Source organism: Diprion similis, chromosome 2 (genome assembly GCF_021155765.1).
Source record: "Diprion similis isolate iyDipSimi1 chromosome 2, iyDipSimi1.1, whole genome shotgun sequence".
In the NCBI taxonomy this organism is placed as follows: domain Eukaryota; kingdom Metazoa; phylum Arthropoda; class Insecta; order Hymenoptera; family Diprionidae; genus Diprion; species Diprion similis.
In genome coordinates, this window is record NC_060106.1 from 21,035,096 (window position 1) to 21,056,595 (window position 21,500).

General features: G+C 36.2%; 1 protein-coding gene across 1 annotated transcript; it reads right to left on the reverse strand.

The window, feature by feature from the left end:
- Positions 1 to 927: 927 nt before the first annotated feature.
- Positions 928 to 21,297, reverse strand: LOC124411994 (putative transcription factor SOX-14). The gene is made up of 2 exons (XM_046891628.1): positions 21,015 to 21,297; positions 928 to 2,137 (listed from the first exon to the last, which is right to left on the reverse strand). Exons 1-2 carry the CDS (start codon positions 21,117 to 21,119, stop codon positions 974 to 976), a joined length of 1,269 nt encoding a protein of 422 aa, XP_046747584.1. The 5' UTR covers positions 21,120 to 21,297; the 3' UTR covers positions 928 to 973.
- Between the last annotated feature and the right edge of the window lie 203 nt (positions 21,298 to 21,500).

Sequence of the window (21,500 nt, forward strand, 5' to 3'; positions counted from 1 at the left end):
AATTTTTTTCATTTTGTTTGGTTTTTTTTTTTCCGTGTTTGTTTTTTGTTTTTTGTTTTCGAAAAACAACATCATCCGTGTATGTGTATATGTAACACACGTGCCCGATGTTTCGATTTATGCCCAAGGTTGATCGATAGAAATATCAAACACGAAAAAAAATTCAAGTTCAACGAACAGTTTAAAAATTTACGACTTTACCAGATTCCCGAGAATTTTTGTAAAAAAATCTGTACATCTGTACACTCGCCAATTTCACGAACCGATATACATACATATATGTATGTAGGTATGCATCGAAACTTCTGCACGACGATGGTGCAGTTTAAAATCTACACAGCGACGATATTTTCAACATTCCGAAACGTCAATTCTCCTTACGAGCTTTTAGGTTGATTTTTTTTTTTTTTCTTTTTCCAAAGTGACGGCTAAGGTTGGCGGGAGTTCCGAAACGAGAACAAAAAAGCCTCGGTTTTCTTCACTCTAACTCTCATTCGCTTCATCCCCCATCCCCACCCCCACCCCCACCCCCACCCCCCCTTTCTATCTTTCCTTCCTTCTTTCTTTCCCTCTACCGATATCGAAGCAAAGAGATCAAACGGCAGCTTCTTAACATTGACTTGTATACAATTATACATACCTTAATACGATAATAATAATATTATTAATAATAATAATCTACATAATCTACATAACTTAAAATTCGACGCGCGTCTTATCCATCCTATTATACATATATATATATATATATATATATGTATATATATATATGTGTGTGTAGCTCATCGTAACTGAACTTCCAAACTTATATTATACAATCTATACCAATATATATAATATTCTTGTTACTTGACTTATCGAGGTTTTGTTACGTTCGTGTATATGTATATATATATTTAAAAAAAAATTATAATAAAAATAATAATAATAATAATAATAATGATAATCGTATGAAAATGGAGAAGCCTCCCGATCAGTACGAGACCCACTCATTGTCGACACCGATGTCGGAAAGCATGTCCGTAACGTCGGGTGTGCATGAGAATTCAAAGTGCGACCCGCTGCTCGAGCTGTGGATTTCAAACGAGTCGAGATCCGTGGCTATGGTATCGATGTCAAGATCGAGCTTGAAGTCAGAGGGTTGAATTTGGAAGAGATCGGTTAGACAGTCGAGGTCGGCAAGGGGATTCGTGCTTTCCTCCATTTTAACAACTGGCGTCGAAGCCGAGCATCCCGTCGTCGTTGACCCGGTGCTCGTTGCGGTCGCCGCACTCTCGACGGGTTCCTCCTTCACGGGGAACCCTTTGCAGGATGTCGATGATGTCGATGAGGACGAGGACGACGATGACGAGGATGAACTCGAGAGCAGGGAGTTCCTCGCGTAATTCCTTATCTCCGAGAATGGCCTTATCGGGCTCGATGACAGAATGGTCTCCGCACCGCATGTGAACTCTGGAAGCTCGACGACCTCCTGCTTAATGTCGACTTCCCGTTTCACCTTCGTCGACGTCGCAGAGACGGTCGTGCAATCGGTGTAAGCATCCTCGTAGAAGCTCGCTGACTCAGGAGAGTCCGGGAACCGCGTGTCGCAAGACGGACTGTTCGGCACCTTGGCCGTTATTGTCGGGGGTGTCGGCGTGTAAGTTGAGGCCCGTTTGTCCAGGGCCAGTCTGGCCTTTAGCCTCGAGAGAGGACTGGTTGTCGGCGTCGACTGGAGCCTCTTTACAGGTGTCTGAAGGCTGTTGCTGTTGCTGTTGTTGTTGTTGGAGTCGTTCTTGTGCTGGATCCTCGTCACCGTCGACGTCGCCGACTGTTGTTGTTGCTGCTGTTTCTTCGATGTCTTTTTAGGCGCGTCTTTGGCCTTCGGCGACGGCGTTGGTTTCGTCGTTTTTTTTCGTGGCCTGTACTTGTAGTCGGGATACTCCACTATATGGAGCTGACGGAGCCTCTCAGCCTCCTCTATGAACGGCTTCCTCTGCGCCTCGTCCAACGTCTTCCAACGTCTACCCAACCTCTTGCTTATCTCCGCATTGTGCATGTCCGGTTGTACTTCGCAGATTTTTCTACGCTCGATCTGCGACCACACCATGAACGCGTTCATCGGACGCTTTATGTGGTTTGGGTTGTTCTTTTTAGTCTGTAACACAAAATTAGAAGGATCTTGTTTAGTATACGCATACCTATAACTCGTTTCACATAATTCATATTCGTAATGTTAACGTCAAGATGAAAACAAATTTCTATTATCGACGCTAAAAGCTGTGTAACTAGCGTTTCCAGGACGACGCGAGGTCCTTTAAGAAGGTCCACCACGTATCCACATTGGAACAAGTCGTTATCGTCATGACGGAAATTGACATGATGACGCAGTTATAGTTTGATACAGACTTAATCGATGAGAGCGTATAACAATTTGGTTTACGACATTGTGCGTATAACGTGAAGCTGAATAATCCAAGTGATGATGATGATTCGCGATAGGAGAATTGCAGAAAAAGAGAATGGAAGAGGGAGAGAAGAGGGTCCTTCGCGGTAGGGCGGGCACCTAGGTTAAATCCATACATCGACAACTTGACCCATTACGGTTGTTGGCTGTGAGAGAAGGTACGAGTGGATACAGTATCCATGGCGTATACGGAACGCTACAATATACCGCAGACATCTTTGCGTGCGTAGATAGCAATCGCGAGAATGATATCAAAAAGGCCATCCTCCAGAACGGAAGTTGGGGCCAACGAGAGTGTAATTGCTCAGACACACCACCGCGCCACATTGCGCATTGCAGGTTCACCTATTCAGGTTTGCACACACCTGAATCCATCCATCCATCCATCCATCCATCCATCCATCCATCCATTCAACGGGGTATCTAAGGCACATTACACGCACATGGTGCAAGTTGTGGTTCTGAGGTTCGTTCAGCGATCGCTTCTCACCTTGACACACTTCTTTCTCTGCCGCCAGTGCAACTCGAACAGAGTGCAGAAGGAGCCTGTGCAGATACTCTGTGCTCTGCTCCATTTATATCGTGAGCATAGAGAAATACTCTCTACTCTGTGCCAATCCACTTTTCCCGTGTCTCTTTGCAAATGATGCACGATACGTGGGATGAATTTTTATCGTCATTTTATCCCAGTGATGTTAAAAATTGAGAGTATGAAGCCAATACACTCACTCACACACACACACACACACACGCACACTTACAACAATCATTCTTTTTACAAGCTGCATTCCCTTCAGGGATGATACCTACTCCAATTTTACAAAAGAGTGACTTTCGTGTTTCCATCTTTGAATTCCTTCTCTTTATCGTCCTGATCCGATGACTTGAAATGATGGCAAACTGTTCGGTTCCCGTGAGATTGTTACGACTTGAACTGATACCGAGTACTCGTCGAGATTCTTCGACGTGGGAAAACATCGACTGAACAATTGCCAATGGCATAATCGGTGCACAACATTTGGAATGTTGTTCTGACCATGACCATGACCGTTGCAACGATGCTAAAAAAATAATTGTATTCGACGTAGGTATTCCGCGATCCGAAATACTTTTCCCTATACAGTAAAATTCAATTGATCCTAATCATCCGTATCCGTCTCCGTGGTTTTAGGGAAAAAATCGTTGTGTTAAATGCAGGATACTGTAGGTACCAACCATACACTGGGTATAATTTCTACAAGCCAACAACGTGAATACATATATGCCCGAATACGTGTTGAGAATAAAGTCCGGCTGAAACCAAGTCCGAAAGAGTTCCCTACGTAGGTAGCAACATACTACACTACAGTGGCAAGATAAAGTCGACATCAGCAAGCCGTGCCTCTCTGTAAGTCAATGTAAGAACGTAAGCCGGCGGCGCACACCGTTCATTACATATATATATATATATATATATCCACGTCCTTATACATGTATGATGTAAAACATACCAATACGCGTTATACTATATTTACTATTAAGCCTGCAGCTGACGGAAGTGAGCCGTAAGGTCACGCCGTAGCCAGGCTTGCATCTCAACGCGGTGTCCACGCTTAGCTGGCCTTCGAGTCCTGCCACCACCTCCTACAACCGTTCCAACGTTCCTCTACGAGCTTCTTCCATCGATTACGAAGCTAGGCTAGAAGGTTTTGCTAGATCGGTAGATCCGCGGATATAGATCCTATCGTTTCGTTCAAGAGTGGGAAGACCCTGAGGTTTCAAGTCCGATGGAATGGCTCGGTGCGGAAGACGTTGCAACGGATCACTGCTTCCTCCTAAACATCAAGTTGTCTTTTCTTTTCTTTTCATATTGGAACACAGATGACTCAATTTTTTTATTAATACTACATACTACACCGTTGTTCACGTGGTTAATCGATGGTATATAAACGATTGATTTTCATCAAAGGTTCGCGTGATCGCAATGTATATAAATAAACTTGTCGCGGAGTCCAATTAAACGGATAAGATGAATAAAAGAAGATCTGCATTAGCACAATCAGTGCTTTAAACGGACGACGATTGCACGCCTCTGACGAATACCACTCGCGTAATCTTGTCACGACGTACGACGAAGACGACGGACGGACGAAAGAATCGAACTTGGAAATCCACTTGGTATAATTGTTGAGTTGGAATTAATACCGAACTGGATGGTCACGCGGGCGCAGGCAACAGGCAAGGCAGCCTCGCGATAGGAAATGATCTTGAAACGATTATAGTCAGTATATGGTGAACGTCATTGAAGTGAGGCAGGCAGGCAGGCGGACGTTGTTTAGCTGGCACCAGCCGTACTGAACATTAGTCTGCCAGCTGTACGATAGTTGACGTGATATGATAATATAACTAAACGAAACTTTCCGCGACGACGACGACGACGACGACGACGACAACAAACACGCAGCAGTCTAAATCAAACGTTTTTTATACACTTTCCGCATTCCGCCTCGTGAATGCCGTGAAACGATTCCGGTATTAAGAGGCATGTACCTCGTTCCTCAAATCAAATCCCACAATCCACTCAAGGATCTTCCCAATGGATCCAAGAATCTGTTTCAACAAATTTTTTCAACGTAAAAAATCCCGTCTTCCGTAAACACTCCCACCACCACCACCACTCAATTTTTTTAAGTACGAAGTTAGCAACGTTACTGAATAATCCGAAAATCCAACTCCTTGAAAATCATCCTAAAATTGTCCAATCGCGATTTTTTTTGATAGACGTATCGTTTCGTCAACGTTATTGACTTCACTCTCATAAATTTCCACGTTTCTCTGCCTGAGAATACTCAACATGCTCAAGATACTGGTTTCGGTTCATGTTGACGCAGGTTTTCGCAGGAGGCAGAAATGACATCTGATTAAAAAAAAAAAAAAAGGAATAAGGTAATGAAATTCGAACAGTAGTTGTCCACGAAATGGTCTAAACTTTTCTCTCCTCTTTCTGAATGAGGATACAACCAAGTAAACGTCAGTTGGGACGAATAAGAATAAGAATAAGAATAAAAATAAGAATAAGGAGAAGTACGAAGTGAGTTTAACGTACTATAATGTGCTCACAGAGACGGTCGAATAATTTTGTCGCCCGCAGCGTTCGCCCCGGTCGGTCGTTGGCATTGAACGAATGCGTGTATACCTACATGAGTAGGTACTTGCATCAGCATCACAACCAACGACCACCACAACCATAGATAGAGATACACAGCGTGGTTATGCCCGGCGGTTAAGCCTTCGTTATACCATGTAACACGAGTGACGAACAAACGAAAGAAGGAACGGACGTTAAAAACGATGCCAAGTTCTCCTCTCCGTTCAGGAACAGGAACAACAACAAAAACAACAACAGCAACAACAACGACCCAAGAAACAGTCAGTACATCAATACTCACTTACTAACTTGACCGTAAAAAAGTTAGACACTTTACAGAAGCATCGTGTATAATGTCTTCACTGTGTCAACGTACTATATGTATATATATAACCTTATACTATACGTCAGTGACGACAAAATGAACGCCCATCTCGTTACACGTTAACCTACGAACGTTACACCTCTTAGGGTAAGTGGACAGGTGTAGGTATGCAAGTATAATCATCATCGTATAATGGCTGCTCTCCAGTGCAGAGAGTCTGTTGTTACGTGTGACCCGTGAGAAAGAATTTATCAAAGAAACTATATAAGACCGCGAAGAGTTAGTGAATCACTTCACCGACATCCGTCCTCGTCTTGGCGTGCGATCATTTCCGGGTTTCTTTCTCTCTTTCCGTTTGCTCGTTTTCCCTCCACTTTCCTTGCTTTTTTTTTTTTTTTTTTTTTTTTTTTTTTTTGCTGTACAGGGTTCGTTCTTCGTAACTTCATTTTATACTTCGTTACCAACTTATTTAACCTAAAAAAAAAAAAAAAAAAAAAAAAAACACCGAGGGTATAGTTACGATCTAGCTTCTATCGACAAAAGAATATTGATAATGAACTCGATGGGTACACGGACAACAATCCGAATGAATACTACAAAAATAATATAAAAATTATATCGTCTATAGCAAATACGAATTCATTATAAATTACTTGAAAATATGACTCGAGATATTTTTTATTGTAACATCCCTCTGCTACCATCCATTTCGCGAATGTATAATAAATGGATAGACGAATTGTTGTCTATACAGACATAAATATTTCACTTAGCTATATATGTAGTATATATATATATATATACTCCAAACAAGCATGGTGCAGCAGAGATTAAAAGATAGAGAGATAGGATACTATTCTATATATATATATATATACATAACTGCACATTTTCCACATCATTATTTATACGTACACGTAGATGTTATGTATACACATATTATAAACGGGCGTTACTAATCGCCCGCGTTTAATAAAACATATACATACAGACGTACATGTATACAATATATATATATATATATACATATATATATATGTAAGTAATATAATCAATCAGAATTACACACGCGATTGACCTTCGCTAATATTTTATGCCTTCATCTTTCTCTCTTTCTATCTATCTATCAATCTATTTATTTATTTATCTATCCATCCATACATCTCTGTCCGTCTATTTATCTAAACTTTCTGCACAACGAAGTCAATCAAGCTATGCATATGACGTAATGGTAATAACCGTCGAAGAATGATAATTAAAAAAGTATAAAAGAAACATTTCCGCATTTCTGTACTATTTTATAATTTCTAATTGTTGTATGTAAAGGTAAGTAATTATTATAAAATAATATTAGTTAGACATTTTCCCAATTCTTTCTATAATCTTTTCAATCCTCGTTTCGAAAATTAAGTTATTACAGACTCTGCATCGACGAAAATCACCGCATCATATTTAATGACAATAATAATATAACGTCGATTACCGGTATTATCGAGTCAGTTAGTTTGAGGTTTCTTTTTTTTTTTTTTTTTTTTTTTTTGTTTTTCTTTTTTTTGCACCGCTCAGATCAGGGCACCAAGAAAACGGGTTCGACTATTATATCCATCTCGAGGGAATCTCTGCTAAACAGGTCATATATCGTAAACGCGTAATATGTATATATAATAAATATCTCAGAGCGAGGTATAACGATGCTAGTGTCAGGCTACGCCAGCTGATCGTGAGTGTTTGAGTGTTGGGAAGTCATATATAGTCATATAGTATACATACATATATATTATATACGTACGTATTCCGATCAGCGGCATAATAATTTGCGTACAGCTTATTGGAAGGCGCTACGCTATACGTACGTGAATGCGTACAAGTGTAATAAAAAATATATATATATATATGTGTGTATAGTATATATACATACGATTTTAATACGCGAGACCTTTTCCCGCCGCGCTGTGCGCTGCTAATACCTTATAAGAGAGACACGCGAGATTATAATTTATAATCCACATGCATATTACACCACCACCACCACCACCACCACCAAGTCATGATGGACACGCAGCGCACGCCGAGTATATAGGATCAGATATCACGACCGACTATCAAACTGGTGGCCTATAATACAATACGTGTGTACAGATATAGATGAAGAGAGAGAGAGAGAGAGAGAGAGAGGAAGGAAAAGAGAAAGAGAGAAAAAGAGAAGCCCGACCGATTCCTTCTTTTCCTCTTCCTCTTGCTACTGCTGCTGCTGCTACTCGTGATGAGATGCTGATTTATTTATACTATTGGATTATAGACTACAGCTGCGGCTCCTCTTCTCTACACTCTCTGTATGGTCTATAATAATAATATATATGTATATATATATATATATATATATATATTATAATCTACTCTGTTTAAAAATGAAGGAAAGACGTCATCGAAGGTGAGAAATTAAATCGTAAGATTTCGTCGTAAAAAAAAAAAAAAAAAACCCAAAATACGTAAAAAGTAAGGAACGTAAAAGAATTCGAAATTCAATAAAACTTGGAAAATCTTTCTACTTTACGATAATATTATAACAAACTGTATAAACTGGTACGACATTCGAATATATATTTATTTATTTATAATACTACCATCTGATTCGCGATGATTACGTAGTTAGGTACGTATATTACGGGATGTTATATATGTATATATACATGCATACATATATATATATATATATATATTATATATAAGCAGGTACGTAAGTTCGCAGAGAGATCGTGGGAACCGATCGTTCCTCCTCCTTAAACCGATTCCTCTGTCTTACTCGCTCTCGCTGACTCGACTATATATATATATATATATATATATATATACAAATAACTTGTTAGATCCAAGTACAAACGAGAGTGAGATTTTACCGATCGACGAGATCGTTTGATGTGCGTAAAACTTTTTGATTCTCAATATATTTTATCAATCATAAAATTATTACCGGTTAAATAAATTCTCCGAATTGTACGACGAATATTGAATAAAAAAAGAAAAAAAAAAAAAAAAAAAAAAAAAAAGCGCTACTGTACTGACGTGAATTAAATTTCATATAAATAATTTCATATTTTTATAATTATTGAAAATAGAAGATGAAATAAAAAGAATATCCAGTTCGACGTTTGTAGGATAAAGTTCTTGCATGATACCATACAGCATGGAGAGTTTGACAAGGATGATGATGATGATAATGATAATGATGATGAGGATGAGGATGACTAGGATGACAAGGATGAGATCTTTCCGCTTCTGATAACAACTAACCGCAACCAGCTAATCGTCGTGAATTCCCTTATATATATATATATAAATATCTATGTATGTATGAATAATGTTAGCTATAATTATAATATATATATATATATATATATATATATATTCCACAGAGCGTTCGTAGAAAAGTAACAAACAAGTGGATAAACGACGTAGTTCTACGATCGTTTCAGTATCTTGCAAAGGGTTCAAGTTTCTTACTTGAATCATCATCATTATCATCGTCATCCTTATTTTCACTGTGTTTTGTTAATTTTTTTTTTTTAACCAGTCAACGAGGATTTTACTTATAATTACTTTCACTACTTTGAACGAGTTAATAATAATAATAATAATAATAATAATAATAATAATAATAATAATAGTTTCGAAGGTACTGCAAATGGTGAATGATTCATTTAACAAGAGGCAGAGTAAAATGGTAAAAAAAATTTGTATGTATAATAATTCAATGTATAATAAGTTTGACTAAATAGGCACAAGTGCGTCTCTCTTGTTAGTAGAGAACAGCCGGAGGCTGGTCAGCTGACTCGACGACATCCCAACCGAATCCGATAGCGAGGCGCGAAAATATGGGGCATCAGCACCGACAGCAACATCACAGTGAGAATTAATAATATAATTATTATTATAAATTATAAATATGCGTAATTGGTTATATATTATAACAAGTCAGGCGTACTGAGTATGTCTATTATTATCGTAATTATTATTGCTGTTATTATATACGTATACGTATACATGTGTGAGTGTGTGTATACATATATGGACAAAAAAAAAAAAAAAAAAAAAAAAAAAAAAAAAAAAAATACACGTGACATGAGATAACAAAAGAGTCATATAAATAAAAACCACAGAAATATAAATATATAAATATATATATATTTTTATCTAATTTGAAGTGAAACGAAGAAGAAAAAACTAAGACGAATAAAAATAATAAAAGTGACTAAACCCGCAAAGCATAGTCATAATTTTATTTTACCCATATACACATACATATATATGTATGTATATTCCTTGGCTTGACTGTTCGTTTTTATTTTAATCAACAAAACGCACAGACACACACACACACACGCACACACAAATATATAATACAACTTATTACGAAAATAATTATCGTCAACTGTATCGTGTGTTTATACAAACTATAAGAACTTATTGCATACAAGCCTGCAAGGTAAATTGATATAAATTTATGAAACGACGAAAATTCTCTCTATCTCTCTCTTAATCTATCCATCTATCTCTCTCCCCCCTTGTGTCTTTCTCTTTGAGATTCTATATATAATGTTACATTTATATTCTATATATATATATACACACACACACACACAGACACGAGTATGTAACATCATTATTCGCAACATCCGGCATGTAAAAGACGCAACGACGCGACACTTGCATTAGGTAAACTTGCCGCTTTGAATATCAATATTGTGTCCACACATGAGGAGACGCAATCGTTATATATTATGGGCACGTGATACGAGTAGTTTTGCCTCTGCACTTACACCACCACACTTATCTGCATCTCCCGGAAATCGCGTAATCGTCAAACGAGCAAGTCGTAGCTTGGTTGGTTGCGCCGACGTGACGGCGTGATAGAAAACAGAAGTCGAAATGGGAGAGTAGAAAAAAAAGAAGAAGAAGAAGAAGAAAAAAAAAAAAAAAGAAAAGAAACAAATTATTATTAGTGAAAGAAAAACGAAACCGAAAGGAGAGCAAAGTAGTAGAAAGAGTGAGAAGATGTGAGATAAGAAATGAGATAAGTTTGTAACACACACACACACACACACACCTACTTCGTTACGGTAAAGAAAAAGGAAATCAAAATCTCTGCTGCAGCCTATGAGTTTCGACTATAAACGTAACAATAATTTATAATTAATAGGATTGAAGAAACTAACTTTGTTTTCAATTTAAATATATATATATATATATATATATATATATATATATACGCGTCTCTATCACATATGTACATACGTACATATGATATCCGATAACGCGTATGGTTTAACCACGATCAGGATGACGATGACGATGCCCGTGATGATGATGATGATGATGATGATGATGATGAAGAATATGAGCAAGATAATGATGATAATCACACATGCTCATGATAAGAGAAACGAGAAACGAGAAACGAGAAACGAGAAGCCGATTGTACTGTTCCGAGGACTTATAGTGCCGTTAAATAAAACGCGAGTATAAGTCGGAGAGAAGAGGAAGAAGAGAGAGAGAGAGAGAGAGAGAGAGAGAGAGAGAGAGAGAGAAAGAGGAAGATGAAGAGGGAGGTGAGGGGTGAGGGGTGAGGGGTGAGGGAATAAGGAGCGGCTTTACTCTGCACAGCTGATCGCCCCCTGTCAACGGTACAAGTCGTACCTACTTACTACCTACACTCTCCTCGCCTTACCTCCTCTGCTGCTGACTCTTTCTACTCGCTATTAGGTATACACCTACACCTACTTATTGTTAGCTGCCTACCATGCATTAGCAAGTTTCTTGTTCTTCTTGTTGTTCTTGTTGTTTTTGTTTTTGTTATACATATTATGTGACGAAGAGAGGGTTACGGGGGGGAGGGGGGGGGGGAGGGAGGGAATATATATATGTATATATATATATATATATATATGTGTGTATGTCATGGTAAAACGGTGGTAAAACTTCCGACTATAAACGTAAATCATAGAAAGTTAAATAAATAAAGCCGCGGTGAATTGGTACGATTTTATAGAATCAATGTACAAGAGTACGTATAGAGACCGTATCATTGTATGTATAGTTTATTATCGAATCGTACAGGAAAAGGTGACCGAATTTCAAATATTTCATACAGATAGTGATACGTGAGATAGGAACACGCGACGCGGATATTAGGCATTCGTAATTTACATTATTGTTCATTTTTTTTTTTTTTTAATTCCGCTTCAAAAAAGTATTTATAGCCTACAAATCGATTATCGCGTCATGTATATATATATATATATACGTACATACACACACATACGTTATATAACATGTATCGAAATATCACCTTTTTACACCAGAGAATGCACGTATCGTTCAAGTTACAACAATAAGACTTGTTTCCTCGGTATATATATTTTGTTGCAAGAGTAATAATATTTTTTTTAAATCTGTAACTGCGAGGTATTAGTGGACATAAGTGCTACGATGTGTGAAAAAATTTACATCAAGATACCAGCGAATCTAGACGAATTGCACTTCCTCTAAATAAAAATAAAAGGGTCAGATTTCGAGGGTGTGCAATTCGTCGAGATCGCGTGGTATGATTATGGGAATTTTTAACCAGACGGTAGCGCTAATGCCGGCTAAAACCTCGCGGTTACAAATTTTTTTCTAACAATATTACTTTTACAATAAAATATATACCGAGAGAAAAAAAACGTTTTTCCCATGTTATTTCCATAAGAAACTTCGACCACAAAGCGGACTGTCTTAGAGTTGAGGTAAAAATCTAAAAAAAAATTAGGCGATGTGTTTTCTAATTATTTGAAGTTGATTTGGGGGATGGGGCGGCAAAAATTCGTCAACACCCTAAATAAGGAACACCCTAATATATATATATATCCAAGTAAATAACAATAATAAGGATAATTCTTCGTCGTCCCTGCATCGCAATCAGTTATATGTATAGTCTGGAGCTTGTCATCCGTCGCGTCGTTCGTCCGGTACGAAAGATATACGATAAAACCGATAACGAAACGAGACGAAACGAGACGAAACGAAACGAGTCCAGCCTAACGCTTCTTTTTATCCCTGCTGCCCATGCCTACCTCAATCATACATTCATCCATATCCATATCCATATCCATATATCCAAGTGTAAATGTGATACATAAACACATAAAACGCAGATTACGTTGAGCAGGAAAGAAGAAGGGAAGGGGAAAGAGGCCAGAATGCGATAGTCAAACCGAATTTCACATTTTCTTTCTTATTTTTATCTCTTTCTCTCTCTCTCTCTCTCTCTCTCTCTGTCTGTCTCTTACAATTAGCCATTATCATCGTCGTAGAAAAATCGATGGACTATACGAAAATCGTCGCATTCACTCAAATATATATATATATATATTACACACAATGTAACGTGTAATAATATCATTATTATAAACAACAACAAAAAAAAAAAAAAAAAAAAATACTGAAGGAATCGTGTCAATTTTTATCTTTTTCAGCTTGTTTAGGCTTCTACTGCTGCTGCAGCTGTGCTCGTTCATCAACATTGTTGCACCACGATGATACCGACGTATCGGTGCATCGATCGCATACTCGTAAGATTTATATATATATATATATATATATGGGGGGGGGGGAGAGAAAAAAGAGAAAGAAAAAAAAAAAAAAAAAGCCGGATCTAATCTCTGTGACATTGCCGTATCTTTTCAATGTTGTCAGTGAGCGTCGTGTGTACACACGTTTTATATGTCATATGTTATATATATGTTTATGTACATGTGAACGTACGTTATACATATACATATATGTACAAACTGTACATAATATTGACGCCCAAAAAACGCTTAAACACACAAACACGGGATATATCGGATCCAATTTTGTTCTTTTTTTTTTCTGTTTATTTGTTTGTTTGTTTGGTTGTTTACGACAGCCAGAGATTGTTATTAGTCAGCAAAAATTCACTTTATCTTGAGCCGTTGTTATCGAATATTGTTAACGTATTTTCAACCTCTAATTCAGTTTTATCTTTACCACCATTTTTATCCATGAAAACTATTATTGTCATTAGTTTTTGTTTTTGTTTTTATTTTTGTTTTCGTTTTCTCTCTCTCTCCGTCTCTCTCATTTGTCTGTATACGTACATATACATTTTGTCAAACACTCGAAAGTTTACAATTCACACACGTTGTTGTCGCTCCGCAGATAATGATTTGTCACAATAGAATGTAGTAAGTTAATAAATACAATTGACAGTGATGCGATATCGATTGATTTTCCTTCTTTCTTTCTTTTTCACTCTACACGATTTTATACTCTTTCTTTGATATCTCTTCTTGCAACGATTCAACGGATAATATAGAAGAATCGAAAAAAAAAAAAAAAGCAGAAAGAAAAAATAAAGATTTCCATCGAATATGAAGAAAAGCGAAATAAACAATAATAATAACAACAATAATAATAATAATAATAAATTATACAAATTTCAAAATAAATTCGTCAATGAGAGGTAGGGAAAAAAAAAAAATAATAAATTAACAACAGAATTTTTGGAAATAGAAAAACGCAGTTCAGTTTTATTCCGTATTCTATATAAATTATTATCAACGATCAAGGTGTTTGACAAAATTTTCCGATTCTCGTACCCTGGCTAGGTTATTCGAAAGAAGTTTAAAACGTTCGTCTGCTAATTCTGAGACGGCTGATATAGCTTTAGCCTTACCGCGTGTACTTTCCACGTGTTGCAAAACTGCAGCAACCTGCACACCTTCTCTCTCTCTCTCTCTCTCTAATGCACTAATGCATGGCATAAGCGCGACGCTGGTGGAAGGGTGGGGGGGGGGCTACACGATTCAGTCCGCCTCGATTACGGTCTGGGTATTGCATCTAATACTGACATGATGCGTGTGTGTGTGTGTGTGTGTGTGTGTGTATATATATGTATATTGTATATATATATATATATTTATACCATGCAACAACGACACACGTGCAGAAGTTGTTACGTTGCGAGTTGCGTACATAATATTATTACCGTGTAATTCAGCCGGGAATAAATAATATTGAAAATACCAGCGCGTAACTCTGTACCTACATCGTTGACGCGATGTGAAAACGAAATTGTTTTTTTTTTTTTTTTTTTTTTTTGTTTTGTTTTTTACTACATTTTTCTACAATTTTCAACACTTATTAGGACACTCGACTTCGATTTTCACTTGAAAGAAATGATGGAAAAAAAAAATTGATAAAACACCGATATAATTAGATGCATGGTAAGAAACTGCGAGAAGAAAATTCACGATAGAAGTTGATGAATTGAGATATTCAATAACACCTACGGATTTTTCTTCTTTCTCATGTCTTTACCGTTTTTTGTTGTAGTTTTTTGTTTTCCTCAGTTCTTCTCAACCACTTTCGTCGTGAATGTAATTTTCTCATATATCGCAGAGAATGATGAGATGAAGAAGAAGAAGAATAATAATAATAAGACGATTTTTTATTATTACATATGGATCGGACGTATAATTATAAGGTTGTCTGCACGGTGGGGTACCTATGATGAAGGTTGAGAAAGTGCAGGCCTCTCGCGTTGTTATATACATGTATACATATATATACACATATATATATATATATATATATATATATATATATATATATATATACTATGTATTGCAGCCGGGTGAATTATAAATCATTATCGATTTGTTAATCGCTGTAGTGAGAGCACCGTAGAGATAATGATTTTAGAGTGCAAATTACACTACGAATATCGTGCAATTTAATCCAATTGCCACACCACGCATCGTGCTCTATATATATATATATATATATATATATATATATATATATATGTATATCCTGCATGCATGGTTGTTCCACCAAACGAGCAAATGACACAAATAAATTCATCAACGTAGGTATATGTGTGTGTATATATTTTATATATATATATATATTTTATTTACACGTTACATGCGCGAGTAAAATCAAACAATCTGCAATCTGCAATAAAAAAAAATTTTAAAAAAGAAAAAAAAACAATATAATGACGAAAAAGAAGAAAAGAAAAAAAAAAAAAAAACACTGTACAGACAATTTGCAATTATTGTTAACAAAGTTCCCTACGAGCGCGAAAGTATAGATGATTTTTCTGACTCGTACATATGAGATAAAATAAAAATTTTCCAGCTGCTCAAATAAGGCTTCGTCGTCGCTGAATGCGATATTGTTGCACTGGTGCATGCATGGGCTGTTGTTGCTATTGTTGTTGTTGTCGTTGTTATTACCCAAAAGCTTAGAACAAAAGTAACTGACTGAAAAAAAAAAAAAAAAAAAAAAAAGTTCACAAAACGATAATTATTAATTTCAGCTGTTTGATCATCGATTTTCGTTAACTTCTCACTCATTTTCAACTTGGTGCACGTTTCTTCTCATTTCTCATATAGCGTTATTTGTATCATCATTATTATTGTTAATTTTAAACAATAAGCGCAAACAAAAGGTATCGATTTTCGTTAGTTTTCTAATCGAACGATTAAAAATTCTCTTCGTCGGTCTGTCGTTTTGGCTTTTTGATTTATTTTTTACTTTAATCCTTCATACAAGTTATAAATTACATCAAAGTTGTAACAAAATTATCAAACTCGAATGAGTAATGAACGAACGAACGAACGAACGAGATATTAAATGAAAATTAGTCAGACTCTCGAGCGTCGACGATTGAATTCAGAGCTCCGGTGGTTTGCAAATGCGTAGGAGGGAACAGATTCGTGAGATTCGTTCGTCGTCCGTTTGAGTCAGAGAAACTCCAATCGCTAATTATTACATATATGTATATATGTATGTATAAATATACGATAAAATTCCCAAGAATAATTTTACACAAGATGGATCGGAGGGGTTTTACCCGGTAGAATATTAATAAACAGATTTTCCCAATAAACGGTGTGTAGGATTTGTATAAATATACGTACGTACGTTCACATATGTCTATATGTCTATATATATATATATATATATACAATAACTGTTGCGTGTATATGAATAGAAAGAGAGAGAAGAAAGAGGAAGAAAAAAAAAAAATACAATCTAAAACAAGAAATCACGATTAATTGTGCAATTCCAGATGCAATGTTCGATGATTATGATGATAATAATAATAATCGAACAAAGAAGCAGAAAAAAAAAAAAACAATTACGAATCCGTATTGTACGTACATACATGCGATGTATGTCAACGACAAATTTTTCCCCCTTTTTTTTCTTTCTCTTCGTCGTTTTTTTCTCTATTATTAACAATTATGTGATATCGTGTAAGGATGAATGATTTGTAAATTTTTTCATAAACTAATAAGAGGAGAAGAGAATAAACGAAAAAAAATTACAATAATTAAAGAAAACTGCAAAATTTCCTCACATTGTTTCCGTTATTATCGTTGTCATACCTATAATAACAATAATAACAATAATATTTCTAGTAAAATTTCATCAAATAGCAGCAGCAGCAGCAACAGCAGCAGATATTACAAAAAGTTGAGGGACAAGGAGAGATTTTTCACTTCCGCTACTTTTGGTTGCGCTCTAGAAAAAAAGTATATATATATATATACATATATATATAAGTAAAAATGTGTATGTGTATGTCTGGTAAACGTAGTAGGGTCAACGCATAGAAGAGTAAAAAGAAAAAGAAGAAAAAAAAATAAAAAAAAAAAATAAAAAAAGAAGAAACGAAAAGTAGAAAAAAAAAAGAAAAAAAAAGGAATAAGTAAAGAGAAGCCAAAGTCTAGAATTAGGCGGTATTCGAAAGGGCCATTAAAAAAGAAGATCATCCTTGGAACTTAGAAGGGTGGTATAATTGGCCGGGAACTGCGACGCGACGACGCGAATGGAGACGACGAAGAAGCGCATCAGGGTCACTCACTCACTCACTCACTCACTCACTCACTCACTCACTCACTCACTCACTGACTCACTGACTTACTGTCTGACTGACTGACCCAACGACTGCGGCTGGAACGGAGTAATTTACGAAGAAAAAAGAAGATCGAAAAAAAAAAGACAGGGATTTAAAATCGATCTAAAAAGATGGAGGAAGAGAAAAAAAGAAAGATAACACAAGTCGTAGAGGGTTTGTGGTCGATGCATTTGTGGTACAAAACTCGTTGCCAGTGTCTTTTCGACGTACGTCGCTTATCACTCGAGATCTGTTGGACCAATTTTGATTCTCTTTTTTTCTAATGATAGCCACAATGTCTGGTCAGGTTTTAGCCTAAACTTCGGTACAATCAGATCAATAGTTTCCGAGATGCAACGATATTTTTATGCCAAGTCGAAAGTTTATGATACACACTTGTTGTAAACACTATATATATACATATATAGAGAGAGAGAGAGAACAAAAGGGTCACAAATATCAAATTTTTCTACATTTTCACTTTTCTACACTTCGATATATATACGTATATTGTTATTATTATATATCTAGATATTGCAAAATTTGAAAATTCTCTACAACATTTTGCTCCTTCCATCTTTGCCCTCATTCATGACCTGGTTTCACTTCTACATTTCTTTTTCTCATTATCTTCCTCTTCTACTTTCGAATAATTACATACTACAAGAAGAAGAAGAAGAAGAAGAAGAAGACGCGATAGGGGAAAAGAAATAGTCGATTTTTTTTCTCTTTCAAAGCCTCTCGACTGACCTGATCGAGGAGTGAAAAAAAGAAATAGAGAGAGATACAAACGATTAGAAAACGACGTCCAGACGGAACGTCGGAGGCATTAGATACTGTTTTGATATGCTTTTTTGAACTTTGACGTTATAAAACTTATTTTCAATTTTCATCTTCGACTGTCCTCCTCGTAGTTTTTCTTTCTTCCTTCCGTTCTCTCCTTCTTTTCTTTCCCATAGACACTTATTGTTTTGGTCGTTCGAGCTCATCCTCGGTTATACCTACGATACGTATCGACGTAAACATGCGTTATAAACCCTTCTTTTACCGTCCGGCTATTATATTATGGTGTGTTATGGTCTTTGGCCCTCGGAATATTAATTATTCCAAATCGGTCACAGTGCATCAATTATATTATCTCGTCTGTAATACAGAGTCTCTTTGACTCTGCCTGTCTGCCAGCTTTGCCTTTCCTTCTCTCCTCTTTCGCTTATTAAAGAGAACTCTTAAAGAGCGATGTGAGACGATGTCAGACGAACGAACGAACGAACGAACGAACGAGAGAAGAAACTCCTCTGCATTATATATAATAATAGAAGGCAAAGTCGGGATGGAGATCGTGTAAAACCTTGTGCGTAACTCGCACAATTAAAAGCAGATCCTTATCCTTATTTTACATCGCAGTTGTAATTACACCGTAATTTATTACGTCGATCTTGGTATTGTTTTTATCTTCTCTATACTTCCATCCTTTTTCACCCGCGCAATTCAAATATTACGAGATTTCTCGTAGTCGTCGTTGTTTTTTTTTTTTTCTACTTTTACTACTTTCTTCAAAATTTTCAGCTACACGAATAAAGAAAAAAGTACGAGAATTTCTTTCGTCTCTTTTGTTTTCTTGACCCAAATATTCCTAGGTTAAAATAATTTTTAGTTTTCTCTGTCAAGAGTGCGCATATTTCGTATACATTTTCGTTATTTTTCACCGCGATTTTCCTTTTCGTATCTAATTCGTATATATATATATATATATATATACATTGAATCTCAAGATATTCGAAGAACGCTGGCAAAGCACGAATTACACAAGAATCTCTATAAATATGTAGAAGAAAAAATAATGACAGACAGAACATGAGATTCACGGAAGGTCTCAAGGTTTGTTTGGAAACAAAATATACGATCCTTCACCCTTTTCTTTCCTTTCCACTTTTCCAGTCTACAGAAAGTGGCTTAATTCCTCAACTGATTTTCCGGCAACATAACAGCCGTCGTCGGACGGTAAACTCAAGAGTTTCGTCTTTAAGCTGCGCCCACGCGTTTTTATTTCTTCAATCTTTTTCTCTCGATCTTTTCTTTCATTCGCAATCATGACTAGGCAGCAGCAACGTAGTAGATACGTGTAGTAGAAAAATATATGCGCAAGAAGAAATTGACGAGTTTTACGCCTGAACATTGCACCAAAAAAAATGTAGCAACGGATGACTTTTTATTTCTAATTATAAAGCGATGATATCTAGTAATCCATTATTTTCATTTAAAATTGTCGAGTTTTTTTGTTTTACGTTAGAAAAGATGTTGAATTTTTGAAATCTCAGTTTGTTGATCCATTATCAACGTTTCACCAAATTCCAGGTAATCCTAAAGTTACAAAGTAACGAATTTTCCTAAAGATCCATTATTGTAATAACGTTACTAACTTCGGCGTGATTTTCTTTTTACGTACAGCTACTACGTGCCTATCTATATCTTTTAATTTTTCAAGAGATATTCGTAGAAAGAATCGCCACGTCACTGCGCCCACGTGTGTCGTTATTGAATTCATTCGCAGCCCGACATTACTCGAGAAATAATTTTAAAAAATTCGATACACGGCGGTTTAGAGTTTGCAACGTTAACGAACGTAACATTGCATTTTTCGAAATAACGGTTATTCGCGCAACTTTACAGAATTCTGTCGATTCAAAGCAGAAATCAATGCAATTCAAAATTGGTGCGTTTCTATCGCATTGAAGTTAGTTGTAACATTCTAGCAGCGTTTCGAATGTTGAGAAAAAACCGTTATTTCGCAATTTTCATAATCGTCTGTGAAATTCTCTATAAACCGTTTACCAGCAAAACGAAACACACTCATATTTCATAGAATTAAACTTAGTTCCTTTAAAATCATTGTGATACGAAGAAAACAGTCATTTTTTTTCCCCAATCTTTCGCTACTACGACAACGTGACTAACTTCAACCTCGTTCTTTTCGACTTTCGCCGATTTAAAAATCAGCAGTCTTTCGTTTTTTTTTTTTTGTTTCTTTACCATAATCACCGAGAACTTATCACAGTTTCTCGAGAAAAAAAAAAAAACCCGGCAAATTTGAAAAACGTGCTTTATATTTATGTTTTATATTTATTATAATTTGAATTCATTTTACCTGAGTAGCGTCCGAGTAAGGTGTCGGCGAATTTTTATCCACAAGCTGCGATCCGAACAGGGGAATCCCCGAGCTTGAGGGGCTGTCCTGCTGTTGCGGCACCATTTTAACTTATTTATATTACGCGTGCTGATTCAAATTTTATCAATTTTCTCAAAATCAACAATTATACCGCGAGCCCTCCGATTACGGCGACTCTATTTAATTATTTCTCTCTCTCTCTCTCTCTCTCTATCTATCTCTCTTCAACTTTATTACTTTTCACTTCACTTTTACTTTTAGATAATAATATATTATTATGCAGTATCGATACACGCAAGTATGCAGTATTTCATCATTATTCGAAGCACAGAAAAAACACTTTTTTTTTTTTATCCGTCGAATGCCGACTTCTTGTTTTAACGTATTTTATTCATCATATATATATATATATATATATACATTCACTGTTTTTTCTTTTTCTTTCTTTTTTTATTCTTTAAATAT